Source organism: Carcharhinus amblyrhynchos, unplaced genomic scaffold (assembly GCF_965287045.1).
Source record: "Carcharhinus amblyrhynchos unplaced genomic scaffold, sCarAmb.v2.hapA chromosome_1193, whole genome shotgun sequence".
NCBI classification, from domain to species: Eukaryota; Metazoa; Chordata; class Chondrichthyes; order Carcharhiniformes; family Carcharhinidae; genus Carcharhinus; species Carcharhinus amblyrhynchos.
In genome coordinates, this window is record NW_027650933.1 from 17,249 (window position 1) to 32,500 (window position 15,252).

The 15,252-nt window shown below is 51.4% G+C and overlaps 1 protein-coding gene across 1 annotated transcript; it reads right to left on the reverse strand.

Annotated features, from left to right (window-relative positions):
• Window positions 1-314: 314 nt before the first annotated feature.
• On the reverse strand, window positions 315-15,242 carry clcf1 (cardiotrophin-like cytokine factor 1). Its single transcript, XM_080185071.1, has 3 exons — window positions 15,073-15,242; window positions 4,460-4,614; window positions 315-965 (listed from the first exon to the last, which is right to left on the reverse strand). The coding sequence occupies exons 1-3, from the start codon at window positions 15,086-15,088 to the stop codon at window positions 480-482; spliced, it is 657 nt and encodes a 218-aa protein (XP_080041197.1). The 5' UTR covers window positions 15,089-15,242; the 3' UTR covers window positions 315-479.
• Between the last annotated feature and the right edge of the window lie 10 nt (window positions 15,243-15,252).

Consider the following 15,252-nt stretch of genomic DNA (forward strand, 5'->3'; position numbering starts at 1 on the left):
CCTCTGTCCCGCCAGCAAAGGAGGAGGACAATTCCTGCCCCTTTCTACCCATCTTTCCCCTGCACTCCTGATCCTCTTCCTTCACAAAGCACCCCCTCACACCCCCCCCCCCGCCCCCAAACAACACCCCACAGCCCATTACAAATAGTCGGCCATCTTGAATTGAAGACGATCACGTGACCACACTCGCCAACCTGCCCTGGGTGCAGTGGGCATTCGGATCTTGGCTGGTGGCATCTTGGTTTGGGTGGTGAAGGGGGGGGGGGGGTGGGTTTTGAGGGGGGGGGGGGGGACGCGGTTTTCAGTCCGTGTGACCTTTCACCTCCGCCCTTCTAGGTCATTGGGACGGAGACCGAGGGTTGCGGGGAGAAGGGAGGGGGCACTCGGCAGAGGAAGCAGGAATGTTTGTGTGTGTGTGTGAGGTCAGGTGGGTGTTAGTTAACGGCAGACCGGTGCGACCATCCAGCAAGGGTCCAAGTTCACAAGCCCCGATAGTCCAGCCGGCTCACCAGGCCCCCGAGGCGTTTCTTCAGGCGATTGAAGTCTTTGGCCGATCTCAGCAGCCAGCCCTCCAGCTCCCTCATCAGCCAGAAGTGGTCTAACTTGCGGAGGAATTCGGTGGGGGGGCCGCCCCGTGCCCGGGCCCCTGGCGGAGGGGGCAGAGTGGGGGGTTCCGGGTAGCCCAGCGAGGTGACCAGGCCGGTGATGGAGATGGTCAGGCCCTGGACGCTGGTGCAGAAATGCTGGAAGGTGCGTCTCAGGGTGGGGCTGGCCAGCTCTCGGTTCACGTCACTCAGGCACCGCAGGAGGAGGCTGTAGGCCCGCAGGTTCTCCATCAATCGCAGCTGGTCATCCAGGTTACGCCACACACTGACCTCCAGCGTGGCGCTGGGCACGCCCTCCGTCTGGTTCAACCGCGGAGGGTCAAAGTCTGGGTTGTCAAACGGGGGGCCCAGGTAGTCCATCTGCGTGGGGGACAAAGAGAGACGGTCAACAGGGGAGCCAGGACAGGGTGAACAGCAGCGGGGGAACCTCAACACCCTTATATCCTTGGACACTAAGGGGCAATTTAGCATGGCCAATCCACCCTAACCTACACATCTTTGGACACTAAGGGACAATTTAGCACAGCCAATCCACCCTAACCTACACATCTTTGGACACTAAGGGACAATTTAGCACAGCCAATCCACCCTAACCTACACATCTTTGGACACTAAGGGACAATTTAGCACAGCCAATCCACCCTAACCTACACATCTTTGGACACTAAGGGGCAATTTAGCATGGCCAATCCACCTAACCTACACATCTTTGGACACTAAGGGGCAATTTAGCATGGCCAATCCACCTAACCTACACATCTTTGGACACTAAGGGACAATTTAGCACAGCCAATCCACCCTAACCTACACATCTTTGGACACTAAGGGACAATTTAGCACAGCCAATCCACCCTAACCTACACATCTTTGGACACTAAGGGACAATTTAGCACAGCCAATCCACCCTAACCTACACATCTTTGGACACTAAGGGGCAATTTAGCATGGCCAATCCACCTAACCTACACATCTTTGGACACTAAGGGGCAATTTAGCATGGCCAATCCACCTAACCTACACATCTTTGGACACTAAGGGGCAATTTAGCATGGCCAATCCACCCTAACCTACACATCTTTGGACACTAAGGGACAATTTAGCATGGCCAATCCACCCTAACCTGCACATCTTTGGACACTAAGGGACAATTTAGCATGGCCAATCCCCCTAACCTGCACATCTTTGGACACTAAGGGACAATTTAGCATGGCCAATCCACCCTAACCTACACATCTTTGGACACTAAGGGACAATTTAGCATGGCCAATCCACCCTAACCTACACATCTTTGGAAACTAAGGGATAATTTAGCATGGCCAATCCACCCTAACCTACACATCTTTGGAAACTAAGGGATAATTTAGCATGGCCAATCCACCCTAACCTGCACATCTTTGGACACTAAGGGACAATTTAGCATGGCCAATCCACCCTAACCTGCACATCTTTGGACACTAAGGGACAATTTAGCACGGCCAATCCACCCTAACCTGCACATCTTTGGACTGTGGGAGGAAACCGGAGCACCCGGAGGAAACCCACATAGACATGGGGAGAACATGCAGACTCCACACAGACAGTGACCCAAGCCAGGAATCGAACCCGGGTCCCTGACACTGTGAGGGAACAGCATTGACCGCTGTGCCACCGTGCGCCCAAAACAAGGGCTCCCTCGTTCCATTTTGACCCCTTCTTGACCCGTCCCCCTTCCTCACTAACTCTTCCCTGTCCTTGTCTTTGGGTACCTGCCCAGCAGATATCTCATTGTTCTCCTGGTTGGTCTGACGCACTATCTCACCCTCCCTCAAACTTGGGGTTGACGTTGGGTCAGTGTTTGGTTCTGGGGTGTTTTGTGTTGATTTTGGAATTGAAGGTATCGAGTGGTTATCTAAACACCTTGCACTGAATGGGCCACCAGGAAAGAGTGATCATAACATGCTCAGATTCTCAGAGTGGTCTAGTTAAGCCCAAAAGCCCTAAAACCAGAACAAGGCAAGCTCCCTTGGTATTTCGGGTGAGATAGCAAAGTTGTATGACAAAGACACAAAATAACAGTTGTTGTTAAGCAGTGAAAGGGGAATCAGTAAATGGATTTCCAAAAGGATTCATTAAGATTAGTACTAAAACACAAGAGTTCATGATGTTGGGGGTAATATGTTAGCACGGTGGCGGACAACTAACATACAGCATAGAGTCTGAAACTATAGGCTTGTTTTTAGGTTGGGAAGCAGTGACTAGTGGCATGATGGCACACTGATTAGCATTGGTGTCTCACGGTGCCGGGGACCCAGTTCGATACTGGCCTCAAGTCACCATCGGCCCAAGAGTCTGCACATTCTCCCCGGGTCTGCGTGGGTTTCCTCCGGGTGCTCCTGTTTCCCTCCCACAGTCCAACGATGTGCAGGTTAGGGGGGATTGGCCATGCTAAATTGCCCCTTAGTGTCCAAAGATGTGTAGGTTAGGGTGGATTGGCCATGCTAAATTGCCCCTTAGTGTCCAAAGATGTGTAGGTTAGGGTGGATTGGCCATGCTAAATTGCCCCTTAGTGTCCAAAGATGTGTAGGTTAGGGGGGATTGGCCATGCTAAATTGTCCCTTAGTGTCCAAAGATGTGTAGGTTAGGGGGATTGGCCATGCTAAATTGCCCCTTAGAGTCCAAAGATGTGTAGGTTAGGGTGGATTGGCCATGCTAAATTGCCCCTTAGTGTCCAAAGATGTGTAGGTTAGGGGGGATTGGCCATGCTAAATTGTCCCTTAGTGTCCAAAGATGTGTAGGTTAGGGGGATTGGCCATGCTAAATTGCCCCTTAGTGTCCAAAGATGTGTAGGTTAGGGTGGATTGGCCATGCTAAATTGGCCCTTAGTGTCCAAAGATGTGTAGGTTAGGGGGGATTGGCCATGCTAAATTGTCCCTTAGTGTCCAAAGATGTGTAGGTTAGGGGATTGGCCATGCTAAATTGCCCCTTAGAGTCCAAAGATGTGTAGGTTAGGGTGGATTGGCCATGCTAAATTGCCCCTTAGTGTCCAAAGATGTGTAGGTTAGGGGGGATTGGCCATGCTAAATTGTCCCTTAGTGTCCAAAGATGTGCAGGTTAGGGTGGATTGGCCATGCTAAATTGCCCCTTAGTGTCCAAAGATGTGCAGGTTAGGGTGGATTGGCCATGCTAAATTGCCCCTTAGTGTCCAAAGATGTGCAGGTTAGGGTGGATTGTCCATGCTAAATTGCCCCTTAGTGTCCAAAGATGTGCAGGTTAGGGTGGATTGTCCATGCTAAATTGTCCCTTAGTGTCCAAGGATGTGTAGGTTAGGGTGGATTGGCCATGCTAAATTGTCCCTTAGTGTCCAAAGATGTGTAGGTTAGGGGGATTGGCCGTGCTAAATTGTCCCTTAGTGTCCAAAGATGTGCAGGTTAGGGTGGATTGGCCATGCTAAATTGCCCCTTAGTATGAGGGGGGGGGGTTAGCGAGGGTAAATGATGGGCTTGTGGGGATTTTGCCTGTGTTGAATTGTGAGTCAGGCTCGCTGGGCCGAATGGCCTCCTTCTACACTGTAGGAATGGTGAAAGGTGAGAGGTCACGCAGAAGATCATGAGGGGGTCAGGAGAGGAGGAATGAGGGGGTCGGCTTCTCGCTGAGGCTCAGTGAGGCCTCAAGCATTGAGGTGGGGGCATCAGGACGGGGTCAATGCCAGGGTGAAGGGGGTAACGGGGGTCAGGTTAGGGGTCAATTGGGACAAAGGGCATCAGAGGGAGGATCGGACTGGGGACAGGGCGTTGGGGCTGGAGCCTGGGGTCAGTGAGGGGTTAAGCCGGGGTGTTGGTGAGCGGTGAGCGAGCTCTCCGGATGCTGGTACTTACATAGTTGAGGCTGAGAACTTGCAGCTGCCTCTCCAGGTATTTGGTTAGTTCGTATGTCTTCTGGATGGACATCCCGATGGAACCATCCCGGAGGTGGAGGGCACAAACTTCCCGAACATTGAGGAGCAGAGAAACCAGGACCACCGAGAAAATCCCTGGAAAGAGAGGAGGAGAGGGTCACTCCGGAACCAGCAGAGGAGGGAGTAACTCCAGACACCTAGGACCCAGACACCTGGGACCCAGACATCCAGGAGCCAGACACCTGGGACCCAGACACCTGGGACCCAGACACCTGGGACCCAGACATCCAGGAGCCAGACACCTGGGACCCAGACACCTGGGACCCAGACACCTGGGACCCAGACATCCAGGAGCCAGACACCTGGGACCCAGACACCTGGGACCCAGACATCCAGGAGCCAGACACCTGGGACCCAGACACACATAAGAACATAAGAAATAGGAGCAGGAGTAGGCCATCTAGCCCTTCGAGCCTGCCCCGCCATTCAATAAGATCATGGCTGATCTGTCGTGGCTCAGTTCCACATTCCCGCCCTCTCCCCATAACCCTTAATCCCCTCTCTTATCAAAAACCCATCAACCCGCGTCTTAAAAATATTTAGCGAGGCAGCCTCCACCACTTCAACGGGCAGAGAATTCCAGAGATTCACCACCCTTTGAGTGAAGAAGTTCCTCCTCAACTCCGTTCTAAACCTCCCCCCTTTATCTTGAGGCTGTGCCCCCTAGTCCTACTGTCCTTTCTGAGCGGGAAGAATCTCTCCACCTCTATCCTATCCATCCCATTCATCATCTTATACGTCTCAATGAGATCTCCCCTCATTCTTCTAAACTCTAACGAGTACAAGCCTAGTTTATTCAGCCTCTCCTCATAGCTCAACCCCCTCAACTCCGGTATCAGCCTAGTAAACCTCCTCTGCACTCCCTCCAAGGCCAAAATATCCTTGCGTAAGTATGGTGACCAAAACTGCACACAGTACTCCAGCTGCGGCCTCACCAATGCCCTATACAGCTGCAGCAAGACCTCCCTGCTTTTATATTCAATCCCCCTCGCTATGAAGGCCAGCATCCCATTCGCCTTCCTGACCACCTGCTGCACCTGCAAGCTGGGTTTTTGCGACTCATGCACAAGGACCCCGAGGTCCCTCTGCACCGTCGCCTGCTGCAGTTTTTCTCCACATAAGTAATAGTCCTTCCTACCATTCTTCCTACCAAAGTGGACCACCTCGCACTTGCCAACATTAAATTCCATTTGCGTTCCTGCCCATTCGCCCAGCCTATCTAGATCCTTCTGCAGGCTCTCCACACCCTCAGACCCAGACACCTGGGACCCAGACAGCCGGGAGCCAGACTCCTGGGACCCAGATACCTGGGACCCAGACAGCCGGGACACAGACACTGGAGTCCCCGCCACTCAGACACAGAGCAGTGTGGGGGCCCATCACAGCAGGAGAGAAATACTCGGAAACGATAAGAATCTGAACTTTTCCGAAGTTTATTTATTGGTGTGAAAATCCCCGAGTCCTCCACGTTCCGATTCCTGCTCGGACACACTGAGGGAGAATTTAACACGGCCAATCCACCCTAACCCGCATGTCTTTCAGACTGTGGGAGGAAACCGGGGCACCAGGAGGCAACCCACGCAGACACGGGGAGAATGTGCAGACTCCGCACAGACAGTGACCCGAGGCTGGGAATCGAACCCGGGTCCCTGGTGCTGTGAGACAGCAGTGCTAACCCACTGTGTCACCGTGCTGTCCTTGGAGAGAGAGAGAGTGAAAGACAGAGACAGACAGAGAGAGAAAGACAGAGAGAGAGAGACAGACAGACAGACAGAGAGAGAGACAGACAGACAGAGAGACAGAGAGAGAAAGACAGAGAGAGAGAGAGAGACAGAGAGAGAGACAGAGAGACAGAGAGAGACAGAGAAGAGAGAGAGAGAGAGACAGAGAGACAGAGAGACAGAGAGACAGAGAGAGACAGAGAGAGAGACAGAGAGAGAGAGAGACAGAGAGAGACAGAGAGAGAGAGAGACAGAGAGAAAGACAGAGAGAGAGAGAGACGAGAGAGAGACAGAGAGAGAGAGAGAGACAGAGAGAAAGAGAGAGAGACAGAGAGAGAGAGAGACAGAGAGAGACAGAGAGACAGAGAGACAGAGAGAGAGACAGAGAGAGAGAGAGACAGAGAGAGAGAGAGACAGAGAGAGACAGAGAGACAGAGAGAGAGAGAGACAGAGAGAGAGAGAGAGAGAGAGAGACAGAGAGAGAGACAGAGAGAGAGAGAGAGAGAGAGAGACAGAGGTTACTGGAGGATAAGCCCCAACAATATCAGATTGATATTGTGCTTTTCTTCTCATTGAAAACTTAGATAATCCATCGATTATACAATTTTATCTAATGGCACTATTCGACAGTGCGGCACTCCCTCAGCACTGACCTCTGACAGTGCGGCGCTCCCTCAGCACTGACCTCTGACAGTGCGGCACTCCCTCAGCACTGACCCTCTGACAGTGCGGCGCTCCCTCAGCACTGACCCTCTGACAGTGCGGCACTCCCTCAGCACTGACCCTCTGACAGTGCGGCGCTCCCTCAGCACTGACCCTCTGACAGTGCGGCACTCCCTCAGCACTGACCCTCGACAGTGCGGCACTCCCTCAGCACTGACCCTCTGACAGTGCGGCACTCCTCAGCACTGACCCTCTGACAGTGCGGCGCTCCCTCAGCACTGACCCTCTGACAGTGCGGCACTCCCTCAGCACTGACCCTCTGACAGTGCGGCACTCCCATCAGCACTGACCCTCTGACGGTGCGGCACTCCCTCAGCACTGACCCTCTGACAGTGCGGCACTCCCTCAGCACTGACCCTCTGACAGTGCGGCACTCCCTCAGCACTGACCCTCTGACAGTGCGGCGCTCCCTCAGCACTGACCCTCTGACAGTGCGGCGCTCCCTCAGCACTGACCCTCTGACAGTGCGGCACTCCCTCAGCACTGACCCTCTGACAGTGCGGCGCTCCCTCAGCACTGATCCTCTGACAGTGCGGCACTCCCTCAGCACTGACCCTCTGACAGTGCGGCGCTCCCTCAGCACTGACCCTCTGACAGTGCGGCGCTCCCTCAGCACTGACCCTCTGACAGTGCGGCGCTCCCTCAGCACTGACCCCTCTGACAGTGCGGCGCTCCCTCAGCACTGACAGTGTGTGAGTGAAGGAATTCTCGAGTTGGTGGATGTCTGAGTGAGCGAGAATGGCAGCGTCTCTGAGTGAGAAGTGAGTGGGATTGAGAGTGTGAGTGAGAACATGAGTGACGAGGGTGAGTGGGACAGGTGAGTGATCAGACACAGGAGCAGAATGAGGCCACTCGGCCCATCGAGTCTGCTCCCCCATTCAATCATGGCTGATATTTTTCTCATCCCCATTCTCCTGCCTTTTCCCCATAACCCCTGATCCCCTTATTAATCAGGGACCGATCTATCTCTGCCTTAAAGACACTCAGTGACCCGGCCTCCTCTGTGGCAAAGAGTTCCACACATTCCCCACCCTCTGGCTGAAGAAATTCCTCCCCATCTCTGTTTTAAAGGAGTGTCCCTTTACCCTGAGGTTGTTCCTCTGGTTCTAGTTTTTCCTACTAGTGGAAACACCCTCTCCCCGTCCACTCTATCCAGGGCCTCGCAGTATCCTGTAAGTTTCAATAAGATCCCCCCATCATCCTTCTAAACTCCATCGAGTACAGACCCAGAGTCCTCAACCCGTTCCTCATCCGACAAGCTCTTCATTCCAGGGATCATTTCCTGTGAACCTCCTCTGGACCCTTTCCAAGACCAGCACATCCTTCCTTAGATACGGGGCCCAAAACTGCTCACAATACTCCAAATGGGGTCTGACCCGAGCCTTATCCAGCCTCAGAAGTCCATCCCTGCTCTTGTATTCTAGCCCTCTCGACATGAATGCTAACATTGTATTTACCTTCCTAACTGCCGACTGAACCAGCACGTTAACCTGGAGAGAATCTTGAACAAGGATTCCCAAATCCCTCTGTGTTTCTGATTTCCTGAGCCTTTCCCCATTTAGAAAATAGTCTGTTCCTCGTTTCCTCTTTCCAAAGTGCAGAACCTCACACTTTTCCACATTAAATTCCATCTGCCCCTTCTTTACCCACTCCCCCTCACCTGTCCAAGTCCCTCTGCAGCTCCCCCCCCCACCCGGCTTCCCCAATACTACCTGATGATGAGAATCTGAGTGAGAATGAGTGAGTGAGAGAATGAGTGAGTGAGGTGAGAGAATGAGTGAGTGAGAGAATGAATGAGTGTGAGAATGAATGAGTATGAGAATGAATGAGTGTGAGAATGAATGAGTGTGAGAATGAATGAGTATGAGAATGAATGAGTGTGAGAATGAATGAGTATGAGAATGAATGAGTGTGAGAATGAATGAGTGTGAGATGAATGAGTGTGTGAGAGAAAGTGAGTGAGAATGTGTTGTGAGTGAGAAAGCGAGTGAGAAAGCGAGTGAGTGAGAATGCGTAAGTGAGAATGCGTAAGTGAGAATGCGTGAGCATGCGTAAGTGAGAAAATGTGTGAGCGAGAATGAGAGTGAGCGAGAATGAGAGTGAGCGTGAAAGAGTGTGAGCGAGAATGAGAGTGAGCGTGAAAGAGTGTGAGCGAGAATGAGAGTGAGCGAGAATGAGAGTGAGCGAGAATGACGTGAGCGAGAATGAGCGTGAGCGAGAATGAGAGTGAGCGTGAAAGAGTGTGAGCGAGAATGAGAGTGAGCGTGAAAGTGTTGTGAGCGAGAATGAGAGTGAGCGAGAATGAGAGTGAGCGAGAATGAGAGTGAGCGAGAATGAGAGTGAGCGAGAATGAGCGCGAGCGAGAATGAGAGTGAGCGTGAAAGAGTGTGAGCGAGAATGAGAGTGAGCGTGAAAGAGTGTGAGCGAGAATGAGAGTGAGCGAGAATGAGAGTGAGCGAGAATGAGAGTGAGCGAGAATGAGAGTGAGCGAGAAGAAGTGAGCGAGAATGAGCGTGTGAAGGTGAGTGGGAATGAGAAACAGTGAGATAATATTTAGCAGTGAGATAATGAATTAGAATGTGAATATGATAAACCGATCGAGAAACAGGAAGGATGTGGGAAAGAGCGATAGTGAGAATGTTTCAGTGAAAGAGTGAGAGAGAGTGTGTGTACCAGAGCGATGGAGTGTGAGATCGAGAGACAGAGAGCGAGACAGACTGAGACAAAGGGAGGAGAGAGGGAGATGGAGCTGGGGAGAGAGAGAGAGAGCTGGGGAGAGAGAGAGAGACGGGGAGAGAGAGAGAGAGAGCTGGGGAGAGAGAGAGAGCTGGGAAAGAGAGAGAGACAGGGAGAGAGAGAGAGAGAGACGGAGAGAGAGAGAGAGAGAGAGAGAGAGAGAGAGAGAGACGGAGACGGGGAGAGAGAGAGAGACGGGAGAGAGAGAGAGAGACGGGGAGAGAGAGAGAGAGAGACGGGAGAGAGAGAGAGAGAGACGGGAGAGAGAGAGAGAGACGGGGGAGAGAGAGAGAGAGAGACGGGGAGAGAGAGAGAGAGAGACGGGGAGAGAGAGAGAGAGACGGGGAGAGAGAGAGAGAGACGGGGGAGAGAGAGAGAGAGACGGGGAGAGAGAGAGAGAGAGACGGGGAGAGAGAGAGAGAGACGGGGAGAGAGAGAGAGACGGGGAGAGAGAGAGAGACGGGGAGAGAGAGGAGAGACGGGGAGAGAGAGAGAGAGCGGGGAGAGAGAGAGAGAGACGGGGAGAGAGAGAGAGAGAGGGAGAGAGGGGAGAGACGGGGAGAGAGAGAGAGAGACGGAGAGAGAAGAGAGACGGGGAGAGGGAGAGAGAGACGGGGAGAGAGAGACGGGGAGAGAGAGACGGGGAGAGAGAGAGATGGGGGAGATCAGGGGAGAAGATGGGAAAGGAGAAATGGGGAGAGAGAGAGAGAGAGACGGGGAGAGAGAGAGAGACGGGGAGAGAGAGAGAGAGACGGGGAGAGAGGAGAGAGAGAAACAGGCAGAGAGAGGGGAAATGGAGACAGAGAGAGAGTGACAGAGAAAGAGAGAGAGAACCAGAGATTAAGTGAGTGTGATGAGAAGAAGGATTGGCAGTCTGAGAGTCAGAGTTTAGTGGTTGTTGACCGAGAATAGATTGACATTGCAAACATGACGACAAGAAAACTAAAACAAGAAGGGACAGAGTGAGAAATCTGTGTGTGAGAGAGAGAGAGAGGGATTGAGTGGGAGAGAGTGAGAGACAGAGTCACAGATTGACAGAGAGAGACCGAGTGTGAGAGAGTTAGATTTCGAGAAAGTGAGAGAGAGAAAGTGAGTGAGACTGAGAAAAAGGGAGAGTGAGGGATTGAATGAGAAAGTGATTGTGGGAGCTTGAGAGAGTGAAAGAGAGAGTTTGAGTGAGAGACAGACTCAGAGATTGCGAGAGAGATTGAGTAAGAAAATGAGAGAGAGAGAGAAATTGAGTGAGAGGGAGTCAGAGATTGATTAAGAGACTGAGTTAGTGTGTGAGAGAGATTGAGTGAGAAAGTGAGAGAGAGATTAAGTTACTGAGAGATTGAGAGAGAGATTGAGTAAGTGAGATTGAGAGAGAGAGAGACGGAGTTAGTCGGATTGAGAAAGAAGAGAGACATTGAGAGAGAGAGACACACACATTAAATTAGTGAGAGATTGAGAGAGAGAGGTTTTGACTTAGTGAGAGAGGGATTGAGTTAGTGAGAGAGGGATTGAGTTAGTGAGACAGGGATTGACTTAGTGAGACAGGGATTGACTTAGTGAGAGAGGGATTGACTTAGTGAGAGAGGGGTTGACTTAGTGAGAGAGGGGATTGAGTTAGTGAGAGGGGGATTGAGTTAGTGAGAGAGGGGTTGAGTTAGTGGGAGAGGGGTTGAGTTAGTGAGAGGGGGATTGAGTTAGTGAGAGAGGGATTGAGTTAGTGAGAGGGGGATTGAGTTAGTGAGAGAGGGGTTGAGTTAGTGAGAGAGGGATTGAGTGAGAGAGGGATTGAGTTAGTGAGAGGGGGATTGAGTTAGTGAGAGAGGGATTGGGTTAGTGAGAGAGGGATTGAGTTAGTGAGAGAGGGATTGAGTTAGTGAGAGAGGGGTTGAGTTAGTGAGAGAGGGATTGAGTTAGTGAGAGGGGATTGAGTTAGTGAGAGAGGGATTGAGTTAGTGAGACAGGGATTGAGTTAGTGAGACAGGGATTGAGTTAGTGAGTGAGGGATTGAGTTAGTGAGAGAGGGATTGAGTTAGTGAGTGAGGGATTGAGTTAGTGAGAGAGGGATTGAGTTAGTGAGAGAGGGATTGAGTTAGTGAGAGAGGGATTGAGTTAGTGAGAGAGGGATTGAGTTAGTGAGAGAGGGATTGGGTTAGTGAGAGAGGGATTGAGTTAGTGAGAGAGGGGTTGAGTTAGTGAGAGGGGGATTGAGTTAGTGAGAGGGGGATTGAGTTAGTGAGAGGGGGATTGAGTTAGTGAGAGAGGGATTGGGTTAGTGAGAGGGGGATTGGGTTAGTGAGAGAGGGATTGGGTTAGTGAGAGAGGGATTGAGTTAGTGAGAGAGGGATTGAGTTAGTGAGAGAGGGATTGAGTTAGTGAGAGAGGGGTTGAGTTAGTGAGAGGGGGATTAGGTTAGTGAGAGAGGGATTGGGTTAGTGAGAGAGGGATTGAGTTAGTGAGAGGGGGATTGAGTTAGTGAGAGGGGGATTGAGTTAGTGAGAGAGGGGTTGAGTTAGTGAGAGGGGGATTGGGTTAGTGAGAGGGGGATTGGGTTAGTGAGAGAGGGGTTGAGTTAGTGAGAGGGGGATTATTGCGTTAGTGAGAGGGGGATTGCGTTAGTGAGAGAGGGATTGAGTTAGTGAGAGGTGGATTGGGTTAATGAGAGAGGGATTGGGTTAGTGAGAGAGGGATTGAGTTAGTGAGAGGGGGATTGGGTTAGTGAGAGAGGGATTGGGTTAGTGAGAGGGGGATTGAGTTAGTGAGAGGGGGATTGAGTTAGTGAGAGAGGGATTGAGTTAGTGAGAGAGGGATTGAGTTAGTGAGAGGGGGATTGAGTTAGTGAGAGAGGGGTTGAGTTAGTGAGAGGGGGATTGAGTTAGTGAGAGAGGGGTTGAGTTAGTGAGAGGGGGATTGAGTTAGTGAGAGGGGGATTGAGTTAGTGAGAGAGGGATTGAGTTAGTGAGAGGGGGATTGAGTTAGTGAGAGGGGGATTGAGTTAGTGAGAGGGGGGATTGAGTTAGTGAGAGGGGGGATTGAGTTAGTGAGAGAGGGGTTGAGTAGTGAGAGGGGGATTGAGTTAGTGAGAGAGGGATTGAGTTAGTGAGAGAGGGGATTGAGTTAGTGAGAGAGGGATTGAGTTAGTGAGAGAGGGATTGAGTTAGTGAGAGGGGGATTGAGTTAGTGAGAGGGGGATTGAGTTAGTGAGAGGGGGATTGAGTTAGTGAGAGAGGGATTGAGTTAGTGAGAGAGGGATTGAGTTAGTGAGAGGGGGATTGGGTTAGTGAGAGAGGGATTGAGTTAGTGAGAGAGGGGTTGAGTTAGTGAGAGGGGGATTGGGTTAGTGAGAGAGGGATTGGGTTAGTGAGAGAAGGATTGAGTTAGTGAGAGGGGGATTGGGTTAGTGAGAGAGGGATTGAGTTAGTGAGAGAGGGATTGAGTTAGTGAGAGAGGGGTTGAGTTAGTGAGAGAGGTATTGGGTTAGTGAGAGAGGGAATGAGTTAGTGAGAGAGGGATTGGGTTACTGAGAGAGGGATTGGTTAGTGAGAGAGGGATTGGGTTAGTGAGAGGAGGGATTGAGTTAGTTAGAGGGGGATTGAGTTAGTGAGAGAGGGATTGGGTTAGTGAGAGGGGGATTGGGTTAGTGAGAGAGGGATTGGGTTAGTGAGAGAGGGATTGAGTTAGTGAGAGAGGGATTGAGTTAGTGAGAGAGGGATTGAGTTAGTGAGAGAGGGGTTGAGTTAGTGAGAGAGGGATTGGGTTAGTGAGAGAGGGATTGAGTTAGTGAGAGGGGGATTGAAGTTAGTGAGAGAGGGATTGAGTTAGTGAGAGAGGGGATTGAGTTAGTGAGAGGGGAGATTGGGTTAGTGAGAGAGGGATTGGGTTAGTGACGAGAGGGATTGAGTTAGTGAGAGAGGGATTGGGTTAGTGAGAGAGGGATTGAGTTAGTGAGAGGGGGATTGAGTTAGTGAGAGAGGGATTGAGTTAGTGAGAGGGGGATTGAGTTAGTGAGAGAGGGATTGGGTTAGTGAGAGGGGGATTGAGTTAGTGAGAGGGGGATTGGGTTAGTGAGAGAGGGATTGGGTTAGTGAGAGAGGGATTGGGTTAGTGAGAGAGGGATTGGGTTAGTGAGAGAGGGATTGGGTTAGTGAGAGAGGGATTGGGTTAGTGAGAGAGGGATTGAGTTAGTGAGAGAGGGATTGAGTTAGTTGAGAGAGGGATTGGGTTAGTGAGAGAGGGATTGAGTTAGTGAGAGGGGGATTGAGTTAGTGAGAGAGGGATTGAGTTAGTGAGAGGGACTGGGTTAGTGAGAGAGGGATTGAGTTAGTGAGAGGGGGATAGGGTTAGTGAGAGAGGGATTGGGTTAGTGAGAGAGGGATTGGGTTAGGAGAGAGGGATTGGGTTAGTGAGAGAGGGATTGGGTTAGTGAGAGAGGGATTGAGTTAGTGAGAGGGGATTGAGTTAGTGAGAGAGGGATTGAGTTCGTGAGAGAGGGGTTGAGTTAGTGAGAGAGGGATTGGTTAGTGAGAGAGGGATTGGTTAGTGAGGGGGGGATTGAGTTAGTGAGAGGGGGATTGGGTTAGTGAGAGAGGGATTGAGTTAGTGAGAGAGGGATTGAGTTAGTGAGAGAGGGATAGGGTTAGTGAGAGAGGGGTTGAGTTAGTGAGAGAGGGATTGGGTTAGTGAGAGAGGGATTGAGTTAGTGAGAGAGGGGTTGAGTTAGTGAGAGGGGATTGGGTTAGTGAGAGAGGGATTGGGTTAGTGAGAGAAGGGATTGAGTTAGTGAGAGAGGGGTTGAGTTAGTGAGAGAGGGATTGAGTTAGTGAGAGAGGGATTTGGGTTAGTGAGAGAGGGGTTGAGGTAGTGAGAGAGGGATTGGGTTAGTGAGAGAGGGATTGAGTTAGTGAGAGAGGGGTTGAGTTAGTGAGAGGGGGATTGAGTTAGTGAGAGAGGGATTGAGTTAGTGAGAGAGGGATTGGGTTAGTGAGAGAGGGTTGAGTTAGTGAGAGAGGGATTGGGTTAGTGAGAGAGGGATTGAGTTAGTGAGAGAGGGGTTGAGTTAGTGAGAGGGGGATTGAGTTAGTGAGAGAGGGGTTGAGTTAGTGAGAGGGGGATTGAGTTAGTGAGAGAGGGGTTGAGTTAGTGAGAGAGGGGATTGAGTTAGTGAGAGGGGGATTGAGTTAGTGAGAGGGGGATTGAGTTAGTGAGAGAGCCGGATCTCTCACACACACAGAGAGGATCGGCAGTCCGGAGCTGCCAAGCCCAGTCCCTGATCAGTGCTGAGTTTACCTGCGCTGCTGAACTCCATGTGGATTTGAACAGACAGGCAGTTTTTGCTGGCCTGAGGCAGATTGCCTGAGCTTACCTGTACTGGGTTCCATCTGGCTGTCAGGGAGAAGCAGGCTGGAGTGAGCGGGTACAGCCGGGAGCCGGGGCACTGGAAGCTGTTTCTCTGAAACCCCATTTCAATTGTATCTGTCCCGCTTCTCACAGTGACTCTCAGACTCACCGCCTGACGCATTCTCAACCGCAACTCCTGACGACA